We start from the raw sequence: 15,842 nt of genomic DNA on the forward strand, positions 1-15,842 counted from the left end.
TTGGTTTCCTGGACAGGTTTTAAGTCTAGTTTCAGACCAAAATGCATGTTTAATTTGTCTTAACTTAAAGGGACATTATGACAATATGCTCATTTTCCAGCTCCCCTAAAGTTAAACCATTGATTTTTTTATCGTTTTGGAATCCTTTGGATATTTTTCCTATTTAAAACTTGACTCTTTTGTAGTTACATCATCCACTAAGGCAGACAGAAAATTATAAGTTGTGATTTTCTAGGCCGATATGGCTAGGAACTGTACTCTCATTCTGGCATAAAAATCAAAGAGTTTGCTGTCAGACCATGGCTGCAGCAGGAGCAATGCTATTACGCAACGCCCAAAAATAGTCCCCTTGGTAACTTTCAATAGCAGTGGACTATTTTCAGGCACTGCGTAATATCACTGCGCCTGCTGCAGCCATGTTATGGCTATTATTATGGCAGAATGAGAGTACAGTTCCTAGCCATATCAGCCTAGAAATCGCAACTTTTAATTTTCCGTCTGTCTTAGTACACGATGTAACTACAGAAGAGTCAAGTTTTAAATAGGAAAAATATTGAAACTCTTGGTCATCTTTGAGCGCGATACTAATGGTCTAATCAGATTCAATTGATTATGCTAAGCTATGCTAAAAGTGGTATCGCCAGACCCAAACCCCTTAAACAGCTTGCACTGACATATCTTTATGTACATTAGTGCCATTGTTTTGTCTCAAGATGCACACCAGTAATGCTTTTTGTAAGGTATGTTTGTAAAAACTATTTAAATGTCCTAATTTAACTAAGGCCTAATTCTGGCTTAATCTAAACCCTGTCTGGGAAACTACACCATTAAGTATCTGTATTGACTAATTCAACATCATACTATCATTAGGCAAGTTCCTAAACATCTAAAAACGTATCCCTGGTGTGTATCCCACATAGCAACCAACAGCTAACCTTTAAGGCATTTGGGCCAGAAAACAAAATGTCAAACAGGGTTGTGTACTGTAAAAATATTTAATATTTAATAATATCCAGAAATAAGCTCCACAAATATTAACTATGGCTTCTGTTATGACTCAGTGTGGATGTGTCCAAAGGTTTAAAACTTAATTTTTTTATTCCCAAGTTTTAAAAATACCACAATTAAAAATCGTATTATAAAATGTACTTATCTTGTACATACATGGTAAATATGTTGTACTTACTTTTGAGTATCTACATGGTAATTAAAGGGTATCATTACTATACTTACAGTACCAGTTGTACATACTTGGTAGTTATTATGTAACTCTAGATAAGTACTGGGTTGTACCAGATACTTATATTGTAGGTATACTGTAAGTAACAAGAAACAATACTGTACTTAGAAATGGATGTACATTCTAAGTATTCAGTACATAATGGCAAGTGCGGGTTAATGACAGGTACTTATAGTGTATGCATACTGTAACTAACAAGAAACACTACTGTACTTACAAATGAATGTACAATATTAGTATTTAGTACTTATAGGCAAGTGTGGGTTATGAAAGGTACTTAAAGTGTATAAGTACCTGTAACTAACGAGAAACACTACACAATAAAAGTAAGCACCTACACAGTAAGTACAATAATGATACAATTTAATGACCATGTAGATACTCTAAAGTAAGTAATACACATTTGTCTGTAAGTACAACATATTTACCATATGCATGTACACGGTAAGTACACAGTGTAAAACAAATGGCTACCCATAAATTTCTTTAAATGGTACACTTGCTGGAACAAAAGCACCTTTTCTGGGTATAGCTTACAAAACAGAGATATTTGAAAGGTTTCAGGTAAAAACCATTGCACACCAACTGAGAAGAAACCGCACACACACTAACACCAACTTTTCCAAGACCACAACTTTAAAATGAACACAAATGCCTCTAGCACATCATCGAGCCTGTGGCTCTTTGCATAATCCATTAGTGTAGAAAGTGGCAGAGGAGGATTTCTCAGGCTGTCTGCAATATAAATGCAGCTGTGTGGTTTTGAAGGCACTTTGAATACTAATGGTAAGGACAGCCAGGGCAATGAATAGGGGAAATATACATGAGTTCAACTGAAACAGACTGCACAAAACATGCACAATGTCAGTGATGCTAAATATATGTTGGGAATTTGTCAGCCACTTTAATTTAATTCACATGGCACATAACCAAATAAATCATGCTATCACTTAAAAAAAAAAAAACATGGTAATAACACGAGTGTTTTGGCATATCAAATCTGAAAAGCAGGATGTGAAATGCCCGACCTCATGTCCTCTGGTCAAGTCAAAATAGTTTCGTCTACATTCCCACAGGATCTGAGTTGACAGGGTAAGCTAATGTCTAACCTTTGGCTGGAAGGCGCCTTGCAGGGAGCTGAAAGGTCCTGAATGTGGAAGCAACGGAGGCATGCCTGGCATTGCTGGCGGGTAGGAAGGAAAGAACTGCAATACAAAGTGTACAAAATACTTTAATTGCCATCACCTACATTGAACTGCTTTGAAAATGAGATCATTCCCAAGAACGCTTAAAAGCAAACACGACGTTTACAAATAAATCTCAAAGACCAAAAGAGGTTTACATAGTGATCTCTTTTATCCAAAGTCAAACCAAATGAGTTAAGCAGACAAAACACATCAGACACTTACATTTGAATGTCTCAAGAAGGGATTGTCCAGCTTTGGAGCGTATTTGTCGAACTAGAAAAAGAGAGAGAGAGAGAGAGAGAGAGAGAGAGAGAGAGAACTCGAATTAAAAACATATCAACAAAATCAAAGGCAACTGTGACCAAAAACATAAGAGGCTTTACTGAAGTGTGCTTACATAGTCAAATAAAAAACAGATGAAGCTCAAATAAATTACACCCTACTAATAAAACAATTACACAGTAAAACAGCCATTCAATGTCACATGAAAGAAAACCACTGCGGCCGCAGTTGGCAAAGGCATCAGAGAGCAGACATGGAGTATGGGAATATACTCACAAAAGCCAAACCAGATCACAAAAAATTGAAGGCACCCTTCACTTCCAATTACACTGATATAAGACTTTTTACGTTTAGCTTCATTTATAGTTAAGCAGAAATCATAGAAAGTTAAAACTCAAGTCCCAAGACCAGAAGGTGACTATAGTAGAAGCAACAAGCATGTGAATAAAGAGTGACGTGTCAAAGTTGGCTTACAAGAAAATCACAAAAAAAAAAACATTTGCATGTATGTAAAATCCATTTTAAATCATAACATTTTTTTCAAGACAAAACTAGATGAAGTTTTCAAAGTTTGTCATCAACACACATGAATGGAATAAACTCATCATGTTTCATCACGGTTGACCTCCAAACTGCAGTTAAATTACCATAAACTGTTGCCAGAAGCTCTGTGTAAAATTGAAACTGCGAGACCAATCCAGTTTAACTTGGACAAGAGGAAGTTTCATCATCAGTGACTGGAACCCATTGGGAAGTTTTCAATGGCTCCAAAAATTATAGGAATATTCAATTTTCTAAAAAGAAAAATCCAGATAATTTACTCACCACCATGTCATCCAAAATGTTGATGTCTTTCTTTGTTCAGTCGAGAAGAAATTAAGTTTTTTGAAGAAAACATTGCAGGAGTTTTCTCATTTTAATGGACTTTAATAGAGCCCAACATTTAATACGATCGCAAACGAGGCATAAGGGTCTTATTTAGTGAAACGATTGTCATTTTTGACAAGAAAAATAAAAAAAGCTCTTCTAAACCACAAATTTTCGTCTAGGTCCGGTCCAACATGACCTAACGTAAATGCGTAGTGACGTAGGGAGGTCACGTGTTATAAAACGCACATTTGTATTGTATGTAAACAATAAACTGACACAAAGACATTAATTAGTATCAGTTGACATACAACAACGTAGGGACGGTCCTCTTTCAACACACTTGTAAACACTGGGGCGGAGTTTCGCGTTCGTCCTCTGTGACCTCTTGACGTCATGACGTATTGCGTGGGATCACGCTGACGCATCACGACCGGATCTAGACGAAAAGTTGTGGTTTAAAAGAGCATATTTTTTATTTTTCTTGTCAAAAATGACAATCGTTTCGCTAGATAAGACCCTTATGCCTCGTTTGGGATCGTTGGGAACTCCGTTGAAAAAAACTGTTACGTGTTGAGTTAAGTGTTAATTGTTGGTGTCTATTAAAGTCCATTAAAATGAGAAAAATCCTGCAATGTTTTCCTCAAAAAACATAATTTCTTCTCGACTGAACAAAGAAAGACATCAACATTTTGGATGACATGGTGGTGAGTAAATTATCTGGATTTTTCTTTTAAGAAAATTGACTATTCCGTCTACAGAAGTCTACAGTCTCAAACAATGAAATGAACAACAAAATTCTGTCATCATTTTCACACTTTCATGTTGTTACAAATAGTGCTGGGCAAAGATTAATCGCGATACATCGCATACAAAATAAAAGTGATTTTTTGCATAAGATATGAGTGTGTGCTGTGTGTAATTATTATGTATATAAAAATACACAGACATTAATTTATGCATTTATATATATATATATATATATATATATATATATATATATATATATATATATATATATATATATATATATATATATATATATATATATATATATATATATATTTTTTTTTTTTTTTTTTTGATATATTTTGAACAAAAATAAGATATGAGTGTGTGCTGTGTGTAATTATTATGTATATAAAAATACACAGACATTAATTTATGCATTTATATATATATATATATATATATATATATATATATATTTTTTTTTTTTTTTTTTTGATATATTTTGAACAAAAAAAGGATATATAAATAAAAATTTTCTGAAATGTATATATTTATGTGTCCGTGTTTAAAAAAATAATTATTACACACAGCACAGACACGTATATTATGCAAAAATGCACTTTTATATTGTATGCGATTAATCACGATTAATCTTTTCCCAGCACTAGTTACAAACCTGTATAAATTTCTTTCTTTTTTTTATGAACACGAAGAAAGATATTTTGAGGAATGTCTGATACCAGACCGAGCTTCCACAGTAGAAAATGGAATTAATTTGCGCTCATGGACTGTTTGGTTACTACATTCCTCAAAATATCTTCCTTCGTGTTCTCCAAAACAAATACATTTACAACATGATGGTGAGTAAATGATGGAAGAATTTTCATTTTTGGGTGAACTATCCCTTTAAGCTAAATCCTGTATAGCTTAGTGGTAGAGGTGTGCGTTAGCAGCATAAAAGGCCATGGGTTCGAACCCAGGGAACACACACAGATAAAAAATCGCTTTGGGTAAAAGCATCTGTGAAATGCCTAAATGTAAATGAAACACTGACAGAGAAAATCTGTGATATGGCTCCACAGCTTTGTAACTTCTAACTTTCTAAGGGTTGCACATCTGTTTCACGGTTAACACTTGCAGAGTAAATACAGCAAAGGTTTATGGTCGCCCATAAAAAAACAGTGCTTCATACGGTACAGTCCCTGTCAGTGTTTTATAACAAACAGCTTTGATAAATCAAGGTGCAATATTACATCTGTAAACAATTACATTCTTATATTGTTTTTCAAGAAATGGTTCAAGGGGGTAAAGAAAGACATTACATATGGTATTAACATTTCAGGTCAACATAAAACAATATTTGCTACCAATTTTACTTCTGTTTTCTTATGTATTAAAAAAAAAAAAACACACACACAAATGTGACACTTTTACCTACTTGCCTGGATCATGAAAAGTGGGCGTTACATAACAGAATGAAAAATACAAGTTATATAAAGAGTGTTTGATGATGTCAAAAGAAAATGAACGTCATTACTGATGTAAAGCAAGTTATTACAGTTTGATAAAAGATTACATGGACAAACATCTTTATCTGTTAAACAATCAAGGAATGTGTATTAGTGAATTTGTTTTGCGTATGTACGCGTTTACGATTTGCTATTGTTGCTCCAATTTCAAACACTAAAACATTTACAATGTAGACACAGTGACGCAAACATATAACAAATACGTTTGCAATGATGCATTACATTTATATCTCAGTACAAAATGATCAATCAATGGTGTTGAAAGGAACAATGGCAGTTTAGCCAATAAGACCTTGTACCTTGTAAAACATTTAAAGGTGTGGTATTGATAAGCACTATAACAAAACCCATTTTATAATAAACCCATTTCATAATGCCCATTATTTCAGAGGCTCAGTTCATTATAATGGAACAAATCTGTAACCAGCAATAGTATACGAGCAGCAATCTACAAAACATATGGCACATTATGAGCAAAAATGTAAGCAGATTGAAATCTTTTGAGACAGTAATCTATGAAAACAGCCCAACAGACTTTTCATCTAGCGCTTTGGCATAATGAGAAATTTCTTTTGGACTGGTTCGTCGTAGAGATAGTATTCAGATAAGACGCTCTCATTCCTCTCCGAATACGTTTCAGACATCTCAATGCATTTCATATGGCTGGCTAACTTGGAGCAGCTGAATTTGAATCTGAAATCTGATTACAGCCTGCCAAAGTTTGCCTCTAATAGCTGTTTAGCACACGGAAGCAATTACGCTTTATCAAAACAAGCCCGTCGATGTCATGACTTTCATCTGTAGTGAGGTCATTACGTTTCGACCGCAAGCTTTGAATGCGTCACAAAGAATGAGTCCTGTCTGTACCTCAGTCACGCCACAGGGCTCGGTGTGCCCCGAGCAGCCCCCGGCACTCGCAAACATAATCATTCTGCTCATATGAAAGCAATAAAACATCTCTATAAAAGCACAATGTGTTCGGCATGTCAACGTGGCAGCAGAGAGTTTTTATTAAGGGAAGAGCTACAAAATTTGAGGTTGTCATGGGAAAGTAGTTTATCCTGTTATGGTGATGGGTAACCCCCTGGCTTGTGTAAAAGATCTGGGAAAGTTTAAGTTAAAAAACTTTACCCTTAGTAAGTAATAACACTTACGGTACATTTACACGGGGCAAAAGTGTTAACGCTATGGGTGCACCGATAAATGCCGATAATACGGGGCCGATAACTATTCTAAATCGCACAGCTGCTATTATTCACAGCTATTTCATGTACTACAGCTTTTGATCAGTAAGTCCTTATCGATCTGAAACCATTGTTAGTTTGAGTCGTTTATAACATGCATTTGAAAAAGCAACTCTCGTCAAACATAATCATTATAAATATTCTTTAAAATAATGAAAGTAGGTTTGAAAAACAGCAATATAAATATATCCTTAAGCCATTTGCGCATCATAGCTGCATGTGTATGGTTCTTCGTCTGCAGCGTAGATTGAGTTTCTGCACGAGAGCGCCCTCTGGCTTTTGGATGTAGAGGGATTTCACCGTAATTCATTGAGAAGCATAGCAAGCATTATCGGCCGATATATCGGTGCACCCCTAGTTAACGCTTGACGGAAGGCTTGTCTGAAGCGTGGCCAACAGCCAATCACAGTAGCCGTAAACCATGCTCCGGTCTTGCATAAACGTAATTGGCTGGCTCTGCGCCAAGTTATTTACATAAGGCGATCTGATTGGCTGACGCATGCATTGGTGCTTGAAAAGTTGTTCAATGTTTAACTTGTGCCGCGAGCAACGGCAGTGATGCGCCGTTGACGGATCCAAAATTCATTTCGGTGACGCATGACATCACCCATTAAAAGTAAATGAGAAGCGTTAACGCCCTGTGTGAATGCATCTTTTAATTTCAGGAGTGCTGCTATTTCCTATAACAGCACTGAGGTGCTTTATTGTTTGTATTGAAACACCTGTTTGTGTTTGCCATGTTCCCTCTGCAATTCGCAATGGCTGATGTTCCTTTAACTTTGATTGAAACAAAAAACCGACCACACCCTGCCAGTCTGTGCGTTGCTTGGCTAAATGACTCATTATAAACTTTTTTATATTTTGGTATAAAAACAGAATAGAAGAATCTACATAATAGGGGCTTGTTTAAGTAAGGGTATTTTTGAGGGGAAATGAGGAGGTAGGAAGGGAATAAAATCTATCCGTTTTTACTTATCCTCACATTTCTGGCTGGGGTACGCACCATGGGAGGTGCAGTGGGCGGCCCAATGATGGCTGCTGGGGGCAGACTGGCAGGGAAAGGCGTGAAGGTGTGCTGATGCGTGTGTTGGTGCTGGTGCATATGCTGATGTTGGTGAAACTCGGCCCGGAGGAGCGACACAGGGGCCAATGGTGACCCTGTCGCCCCTGGCGCTGACCCCCGACCACGCTCCGAGCTCTGTACCAGGAAGCGGTTGTTCAGCTCCTGCCGCAGAAGATTGTGCTCTGCAAGAAAGGAGAGCGAAGGGGGGAAGAGGAGGGAATGGGGGGAGGGGACGAGACACGGGAGGAAAAGAAAAAGGCACACGGGCGGCCAGTGAGTTTTCACAACAGCGGTAAGAGGAAGAGAAAGAGGGTAGTCACCTGGCTTTCTCTGTTTCTCCAATTCAAGGTGTGAGGGTTTTCTACGTGAGGACTCATTGGTGGAGGTAAGAGAGTTGCCTGTGACAATGTGCCAATCAGAATCCCCGAATGAGGCTGGCAATACATGATTGGTTGGTTGAAAGAAATCAACAGGCTGGTATCTAAAGACAAGAGAGAACCAAGAGTCACCTCAGAAGAAAACACACACACACTTGACCCGACATACACAGATTCTGATTCTGGCTTCAGATTTCAGATTTCAAGTGTACCTTCTTCAAATGTGCATAGATGATGCTTGATGCTTTTAAAAGACATCAAACTATCAATTTATAGTTTTGAATTTCAAGTTAAATTTGTTTCACTGAACAAAGACATAGAGCCTTTAGTGTTCAATGACTTTTTGAATGGTATTTATAAGTTTTGGGTGGGGGGCAAATGCTCATTTGTATTTGGCTGTAGGCCTATATTTTAGATCAGCATTTTAGTTTCTCTAAAATGCCAGAATGTTGTTATTTAAAAGCCAAGTCATTCTGGCCATCGTCTATAAAAATACACTTACCGTATAAGGTTGAGATGAAGAAGGCAGGTATAATTTTCATCTCATATTTTGCATTTAGTATAAGCTGTATCAAAGTGGGCATGCTTAAAATTGCTTAAGCTTAAAATAAAACCTAAAACAAATGAAGGCTTCTGGATGGTTCAGGATATTGGAAATGCACATCATTTTTTATTACATGGCAAAAGGAGCCAACTGGATATAAGTCAAATTTTTCATATGCTGACCTCTGATGCACGCCCCATCTCGCCTCGCTCTTGAGAAATCTTGAAAGAAATGCAATTTAAGAGCAAGGCTGTTGTTACTGGATATTTTGTTCGTGAAGAATCTTAATCTTAAGCTATATTTGTGAATACCAAACTAGTGCTACAATAGCACTATAAACTATGGTACATTTTGACTTTAAAATGTGCAGTTTGGTGGAATTTCGTAACATCTCTTTGAGCGCTTACACACTAGAGAAAGCTCTGTTGGAGCGTGATGGAAAGGAATATGTCAAATTTTGCTGGGTCAGTGAAAGCACACCTGAATTGGCCTCTCGAAATCCTCATTAGTCAACAGATGCTTACATATAAATGCAATTTGGTTTCATGAATCTTCGTATTTTTCCTATATGTCCCTTGTGTTACTCTGTGATGCATCATGACTAGCAAAACCAATGGATTGTTGAGCAGCGTAATCTCTAGTGTGTATGCGCCCAAACAAATTCAATATTGATACCAATTTGTTACTTAGTAGACACAGCAGGAGGTATTCAACTCTGGTCGTGGAGGTCCACTGTCCTGCAGACTTTAGCGCTAATCCTAATTAAACTAGTTGAGGTTATTAAGATTGCTTGAAAAGAGAGGTTTGATTATGAACTAAACTCAGGACAATGGCCCACCAGGGCCCCAGCAGAATAGCCCTGCTTTAATCTAAAACCGTATACAGTTAAACTCCCAATGAAGGGATTCTTACCTGGATAGGGTGGTCCGGCAGGGTGTCCTGGCACCACCAGGCTGTTGGTCGGTAGGGTAGGTGGAGGAGGCAGTGTCGCAGGGGTGGCAAACATGGCCGGATGGTTGGAGAAGTGGGAGGGAGAGTGAAGGGAGTAGTGAGAGGAGGGCAATCCGGCTAGGGAGAGAGGCAGAGGAGGAGCAGGAGACGAGAGACTGCCGAGATGATGATGAGGAGAGTGAGGCAGGTGGTGCTTTGGAGGAAGAGTAGAAGGGCTGTTGCTGTTTTAAGGAAGAAATAAAAAAGAATCATATTAAAAACGTTTATTAGCTAGCTTATTATTAAACACTTGATTTATTTCAATACAGTTAATGTTAGCGTGCTAATAATGCAATATAATACTAATAATTCATTTACTAATAGACAGACAAATGCAAAAAAGTTACTAACCTGATGTCGTGAAGACTGCTGTACGGCGAAGGATGATGATGATGACTAATGATTGGCCGGCTGTGGTGCGATGGGGGTGGGATTCTGTGCTCCTGTGGATGCGACTGGTTCCTCAGAAGGGGAGGGGTGGGGATTGGAGGCAGAGATTCCTTCTTGATGCTCAGAGGGTTCGGGGAGATAGGGTGCGGTCTAGGCGGGGGCGCTGCCGCCGCAGCAGGGGCAGGTGACCCCGTAGGGGGCGAGGCTGGAGTTGGACTTGAGATTGGTGGGACAAACGAAACGTCGTTACTTTGTTCCTGGCTACGTTGAAGACCGGACACTTTGGTCGAGCTGCAAGTTTTGGACCCAAGATTCTCATCCGTTGCCGTAACTGGAAATAAACAAAAGAGAAACATTTACTGATGTCACTGTCTGGCACATTCGTAAGACTGTTGGTGGACAATTTGTACTAATTGAAAACGAAAAGTGTGCGTGTCCACTGGCAGCCAATTGCAGAGAAATGAGGTAATGACATCTGTCATAAGCGCTTGAAAATCTGATGATAGTGCTCGAGTATTTGGTCGATTCAGTGCTTACATCACATTGTTACGCATTACTGTGTATAATTTAGATTTCAAATTCAGTTTGCATCTCCTTTATATAAGGACAGCATCGCATGCATGAACATTGGCGGTGTATTGAAAGTCAGTCCCTCCAGAAAACGCGATTATGCGATCGCATGATTCAACGCATAATCAACCAATTTTTAAAAATAAAATTGCATAAATCTCCTGCATATTTCATTGCATTTTTTAAGAAAACGTGCCGCAAGATCTAGGATTTTTGCCTGCAACAATCACAAAAAAAAAAAAATTCTGGAACGACTGGAAAGTCGTACTGAAGGCAATCAAGACACGCCCACAAAGAAATAGACCCCAATCTTCTGTTAGCATCTCAAATTAAATGCATATGCAGTTCGGCCACGTAACCTACAGTGTATAGCGTGAGATTCATTTGGCAATCCATCCATTAGATTGAAGCATGGTGAATGGCAAAGAGCTGTGCCACCTGCTCCATCCACCCTGTGCTACAATGGCACATGCCAGGACACCAAACATTTCTGCCGCTCTCTGCTTCCTTTCTCTTATCTCCCATCATCGTTTTATTCCAGGTTTCATTTCTTGCTCTCCATGGGTTTTATGAAGTGTTTAATCAGGTCATTTTCATGCTTGACTATAATCAGTTGATCCAATTTTCTGCAAGCAATCCAGTCAGAATGAATAAATCAGAGCTAATTAAAGTTAAATGCCGTTCCCATTCATAGATTTACAGAGCACACAGTCTGCCATGAAATAATTATGTTTCAATTGTGCTTTGAAAAGGGATCATGCACTCTTTATAGTGGCCTTTCAGAGTCCCTCCCTCCCTCGCTCGCTCCCCTTCGTAAAATATTTCCAGGGATTATTCTAGCACTGCCAAATTCTTTGTATCGTGGATCCTCTGTTTTCTCTGAATTAATTGGAGTGCAGATGTGTTTTCCTTACTTAGTATGCATAACAGAATGGTTGAGAAAAGCAAATGGTAAAAGGGCCTGTGGATATCTACATTCTAGTACACAACAGGTAAACTAAAGTTTTAGAGATTTTTTTCCGTTTTAAAATAGATCTTTAGTTGCACGCATAGAATAGTCTAAATGCCCAAAAGCCTGTTCCCGGGATGACCGTCATGACAATTAACTTGCCTCAAGGGACTTTCATAAATCGCCCTCCAATTAACATCAAGAATGAATTAAAGAGCAACTGTACAATTGCAACACCACTAAACTACCATTATGCATACTTTAATTGCATGAGTGCTAAAATAAATCATATAAAAAAGATTGTGAGAGGTACAGAGAGAAAGAAAGAGTCAATTAAGACAACATCTTCCTCAGGCCACTAATCAAACTGTAATGCAGCCTTCATTCCTAACAGCTTACTTCAATATCAAACAAAGACTATGAAAGCCTGCAGTAGACATATTCTCTCTCCCCAGACTGATGCTTTTAATGGAATATATGCAGCGTATTAATGGTAGCATTTAAGTATTAACAGACTTCAACACCATTAATTGACAGACATCCCCCTCAGTATTACCTTGCAAAACTTGATGCATCTAACAAAATGACCTCACGATGAATATGTTCTTATAAACAAGTCTAAAACATATTATGCATCTGCAAACATAAACGCAATGGTTAGGGTATGCAGGGGGGCTAGGTAAGATTAGCATAAAAGAGAAACTTCTATTCAGTGGCTTGGAAAGGTATAAACAGATGAATTCACGGATAACCCTGTCCGCCGTCTTTTCCAACAAAGCACAAAGAGGAAAAACGTTGCCCATTCGGCGACGTTGCCTTGGAAACCAGTCTCGGAGGCATGTTCGAGCGGTGAATGCGGACAGTGGAAGTCAAGCTTCTCAGTTAGCAAGCTGTGGCACTTTAGGCACAATGGGTTCTGCGCTATCTCTTAATGATGATTCTAATGGGGCATAATGGCAGCCAGCAGGCAGGACAAGACGTACAAGCTTGGCTTCTTTCTCATTAAAAAAAGGCCCTGTAAATGTGTCTGGATGCCTGCTGTACATAACGAAGAAATGTCTCTGCTGTCCGGAACGTGGCTGTGATCATTTTGCAGAAAATGTGACACAATGTCATTTAAAAAGGCACAGTTGGGCCGTCAATGCGGTAATGTCACGCCATTGGCAGATAAACGAGTATGGCAGAATTGCTAATGTGTCAACCTCAGTGTAGACACATTGGGTTATAGATAGGAAAAGTCGACACATTAAAGACGTGCGGCTTTCAATTTTGAAACATCCGATACTGTGACTTGATATTCTGCCTTAGGAATCTTTTAATGAGAACTTTCGTTTTGACACTGATTCGAGGGAGAAATATTTCTCTGAGACAAATGAGCAAAGACCTCATTACTTAACATCAAGGTCTATGGCAGATCTGTTTTTAAAAGCACCACACAACCAACCGACTTCACATATGTATGAGTTTTTCTTGATGGAGGAAAGCAGCCATTGATGCTAGGGTGTTGAGGGTGAGCCCATGACATTGATGTGCGGTTGCTAAGGAGTGGTTTTCGGCTTGTTGATCCTCCTCTGGTGTTCTGGGTCCTTAGCAAGCTCCACTGATTAAAGTAGGAAATTATTTCAACAATTTACCAAGTACTTCTAAAATTCTCGCCATGCCACTTTGTCAGCTACAAAGCGCTCTCTAATCTTCAATCTGCAACGAAAAATAAAAGAGACCCTTAACATTGAGTGAAATCACAGCAGAGCTATTAGATGCACAGACAAGAGACCCCTCAGGAACACCCACAGATTTGTAGAGGTCAGAGGTTGCATTGTGAGGAAGGAGCGACACTCCCTAGGGACGTGTTGGCATCCCTGTTCAGCAGATGACACCGCAGTGGACTATCGATCTACCCTATCCTCCTGCTGTTTCTCTCATGGTACGATCCCTCAAGGGACTTTGGCCTCAACACGTGCCTGCTGCGGCAGGAACCGCCACCGATGTGGGTGGGGGTGAGTTCTAGTGACGGATGGTTCTAGCAGAAGCGAGGTGACCCTAGCATCGCCCCACAGCTGTCTCACTCAGATATCCTTGACCTATGACCTCATTTCAGGCTCAGACAGCCGTCATGGAACATCTGGATGGCTGCCGTACTCTACCTAATATACACAGGGAGCCGAATGATGAAAGAGTAGACAGATGGCTCTGGCTACCAGAGGAAATGTATTCCTGTGAGTCTGTAAAGTAGTCTTCATTACATTAGGAGAGTTCACAAATCTGATCCACTTGTGGTCAACACTTACACTGCAGCACTAACAGTAATGTCACCTATAGACGGTTTCATCAGACGCACGCACGCGGTTATGCGTCTGGATGGAATTTAACTTCTGCGACCGCTGTATCTGTTTGTTTAATGGTCTGACTAGTGGCTTAATTGGAACTCTGAAACATTGAAAATAAAAAATGTTTTGGTTTCCTTAGGATAATGGGAGTGGGCGATCATGGATCACCGTTATGTGAAGGTAGGTTTGGCAGCAGATCTTTGTATACATTATATAGTACACATTTTACACAAAAGCTGTTGTTTTTGTTGTTACTGCTGAAACGTCTTTATAAGCAAAAGAGAGTTGGTCATCAATCTTGGAAAGCCTTCTTATGGTGCATTCACACCAGCCGCGGTAGAGGTGACAGAAACACATTATTTGCACGTAGTTGGACGCTTGGACATTTAGTAGTTTACTAGTTTCATTCGCGTGTAAAAGCCGCGCATGAACTTCTAGTCGTTAGTGACATTCACGGTGATATTCGCGTCATGGGAGGGGCTTCTGCGACTCTGCTGAGACTCCGGTCCTGAATGGTTCACGCGGCGTGGAATCCACCAAAGTTCAAATTTTCAAATCACGCGATTCCCGCGGCAACGCTCAATTAGCGCATTCGCGCCGCAGGATGCAAATTTGCGTCTTTGCATTGACTTAACATGTAAATCACTCGCGCTTGCTGCCTAGGGTGTGAACCCTGCATTAGAATTGTTCTTAGTGTCTGCTAGACTGCACTACATATCTTCACTGCTGAAGAAGAAGTAAACTACGGAGCATGTAATACAGTGGTTTGTGATTACTTTACATAGTAATTTATCATAAAACTGCTTAATACCAAAGATTGCTTTGTATTTAAATGCAAATGTTCACTTGCAGCTAAATTCTGTATAACTTAATTTCAAGTTGTATGAATTTTTTCTGAAAAAAAAATATATATATATATATATATATTGTGTACATCAAAGGAAAAACATACTGTCATGGCACCGTTGGCACTCCATTTTACCATTTGACATTGAACAGGACAAAACTCCTGCACACTATCATATACTTGCAATTAAAAAATTATTTATTCATAACAACCCCACTTGACATTGTACATCATAAAGTATGGATCATATTAAAACTTGGATGGACCATGTCTGTTTCCAGATTTCTAAGCCCCTTCCGTTTTAACAACATTTTCCACGTCTCCTGTTGCTCATGCAAATGGTTAATTGTGGATTTACGTCTTAGTCCGCCTCGGTTTTATATGTAAGATAAACATCTCATATGCAAATGAGGTCTTAAGGCAGAAGGGAATGCAAATTCCCCATATGACCAGGGGCCACTGGTGTGTATTGCACACAGACACCAAGCTGCCTTCTACTAAGAAAACTTTAGTGCAATGATAAACACTGGAAGCTCATTTTCTATGCAAACTCTGTGGTACCACCTCATCCTCGCTGAGTGCCAAAAAAATAAACATTAATGTTCACGCAAAATGAACAAAGAAATAAAACCACAACTAACAAACTAACAGCCGCCTCCAGCTAATGAAGTCAACGTAGGGAATAAGACACAAGAGTTTATCTC

At 39.0% G+C, this 15,842-nt stretch overlaps 1 protein-coding gene across 10 annotated transcripts in view; it reads right to left on the minus strand.

Annotated features, from left to right (window-relative positions):
* Positions 1-15,842, minus strand: part of fbrsl1 (fibrosin-like 1) — a 409,906-nt gene that overhangs the window by 7,724 nt on the left and 386,340 nt on the right. For 5 of the 10 annotated variants that reach the window (XM_065250822.2, XM_065250820.2, XM_065250819.2 and 2 more), the window contains 6 exons: positions 10,407-10,776; positions 9,978-10,237; positions 9,248-9,286; positions 8,064-8,326; positions 2,650-2,700; positions 2,350-2,445 (listed from right to left, as the gene is read on the minus strand). In XM_065250822.2, the coding sequence (XP_065106894.1) occupies positions 2,350-2,445; positions 2,650-2,700; positions 8,064-8,326; positions 9,248-9,286; positions 9,978-10,237; positions 10,407-10,776 (1,079 nt within the window). Of the gene's footprint in view, positions 1-2,349; positions 2,446-2,649; positions 2,701-8,063; positions 8,327-8,464; positions 8,626-9,247; positions 9,287-9,977; positions 10,238-10,406; positions 10,777-15,842 lie in introns of all 10 variants that reach the window. The other 5 variants (XM_065250824.2, XM_065250823.2, XM_065250821.2 and 2 more) reach the window with 4 other exon arrangements.

The sequence above is a fragment of the Paramisgurnus dabryanus genome, chromosome 5 (genome assembly GCF_030506205.2).
Source record: "Paramisgurnus dabryanus chromosome 5, PD_genome_1.1, whole genome shotgun sequence".
Taxonomy (NCBI): domain Eukaryota; kingdom Metazoa; phylum Chordata; class Actinopteri; order Cypriniformes; family Cobitidae; genus Paramisgurnus; species Paramisgurnus dabryanus.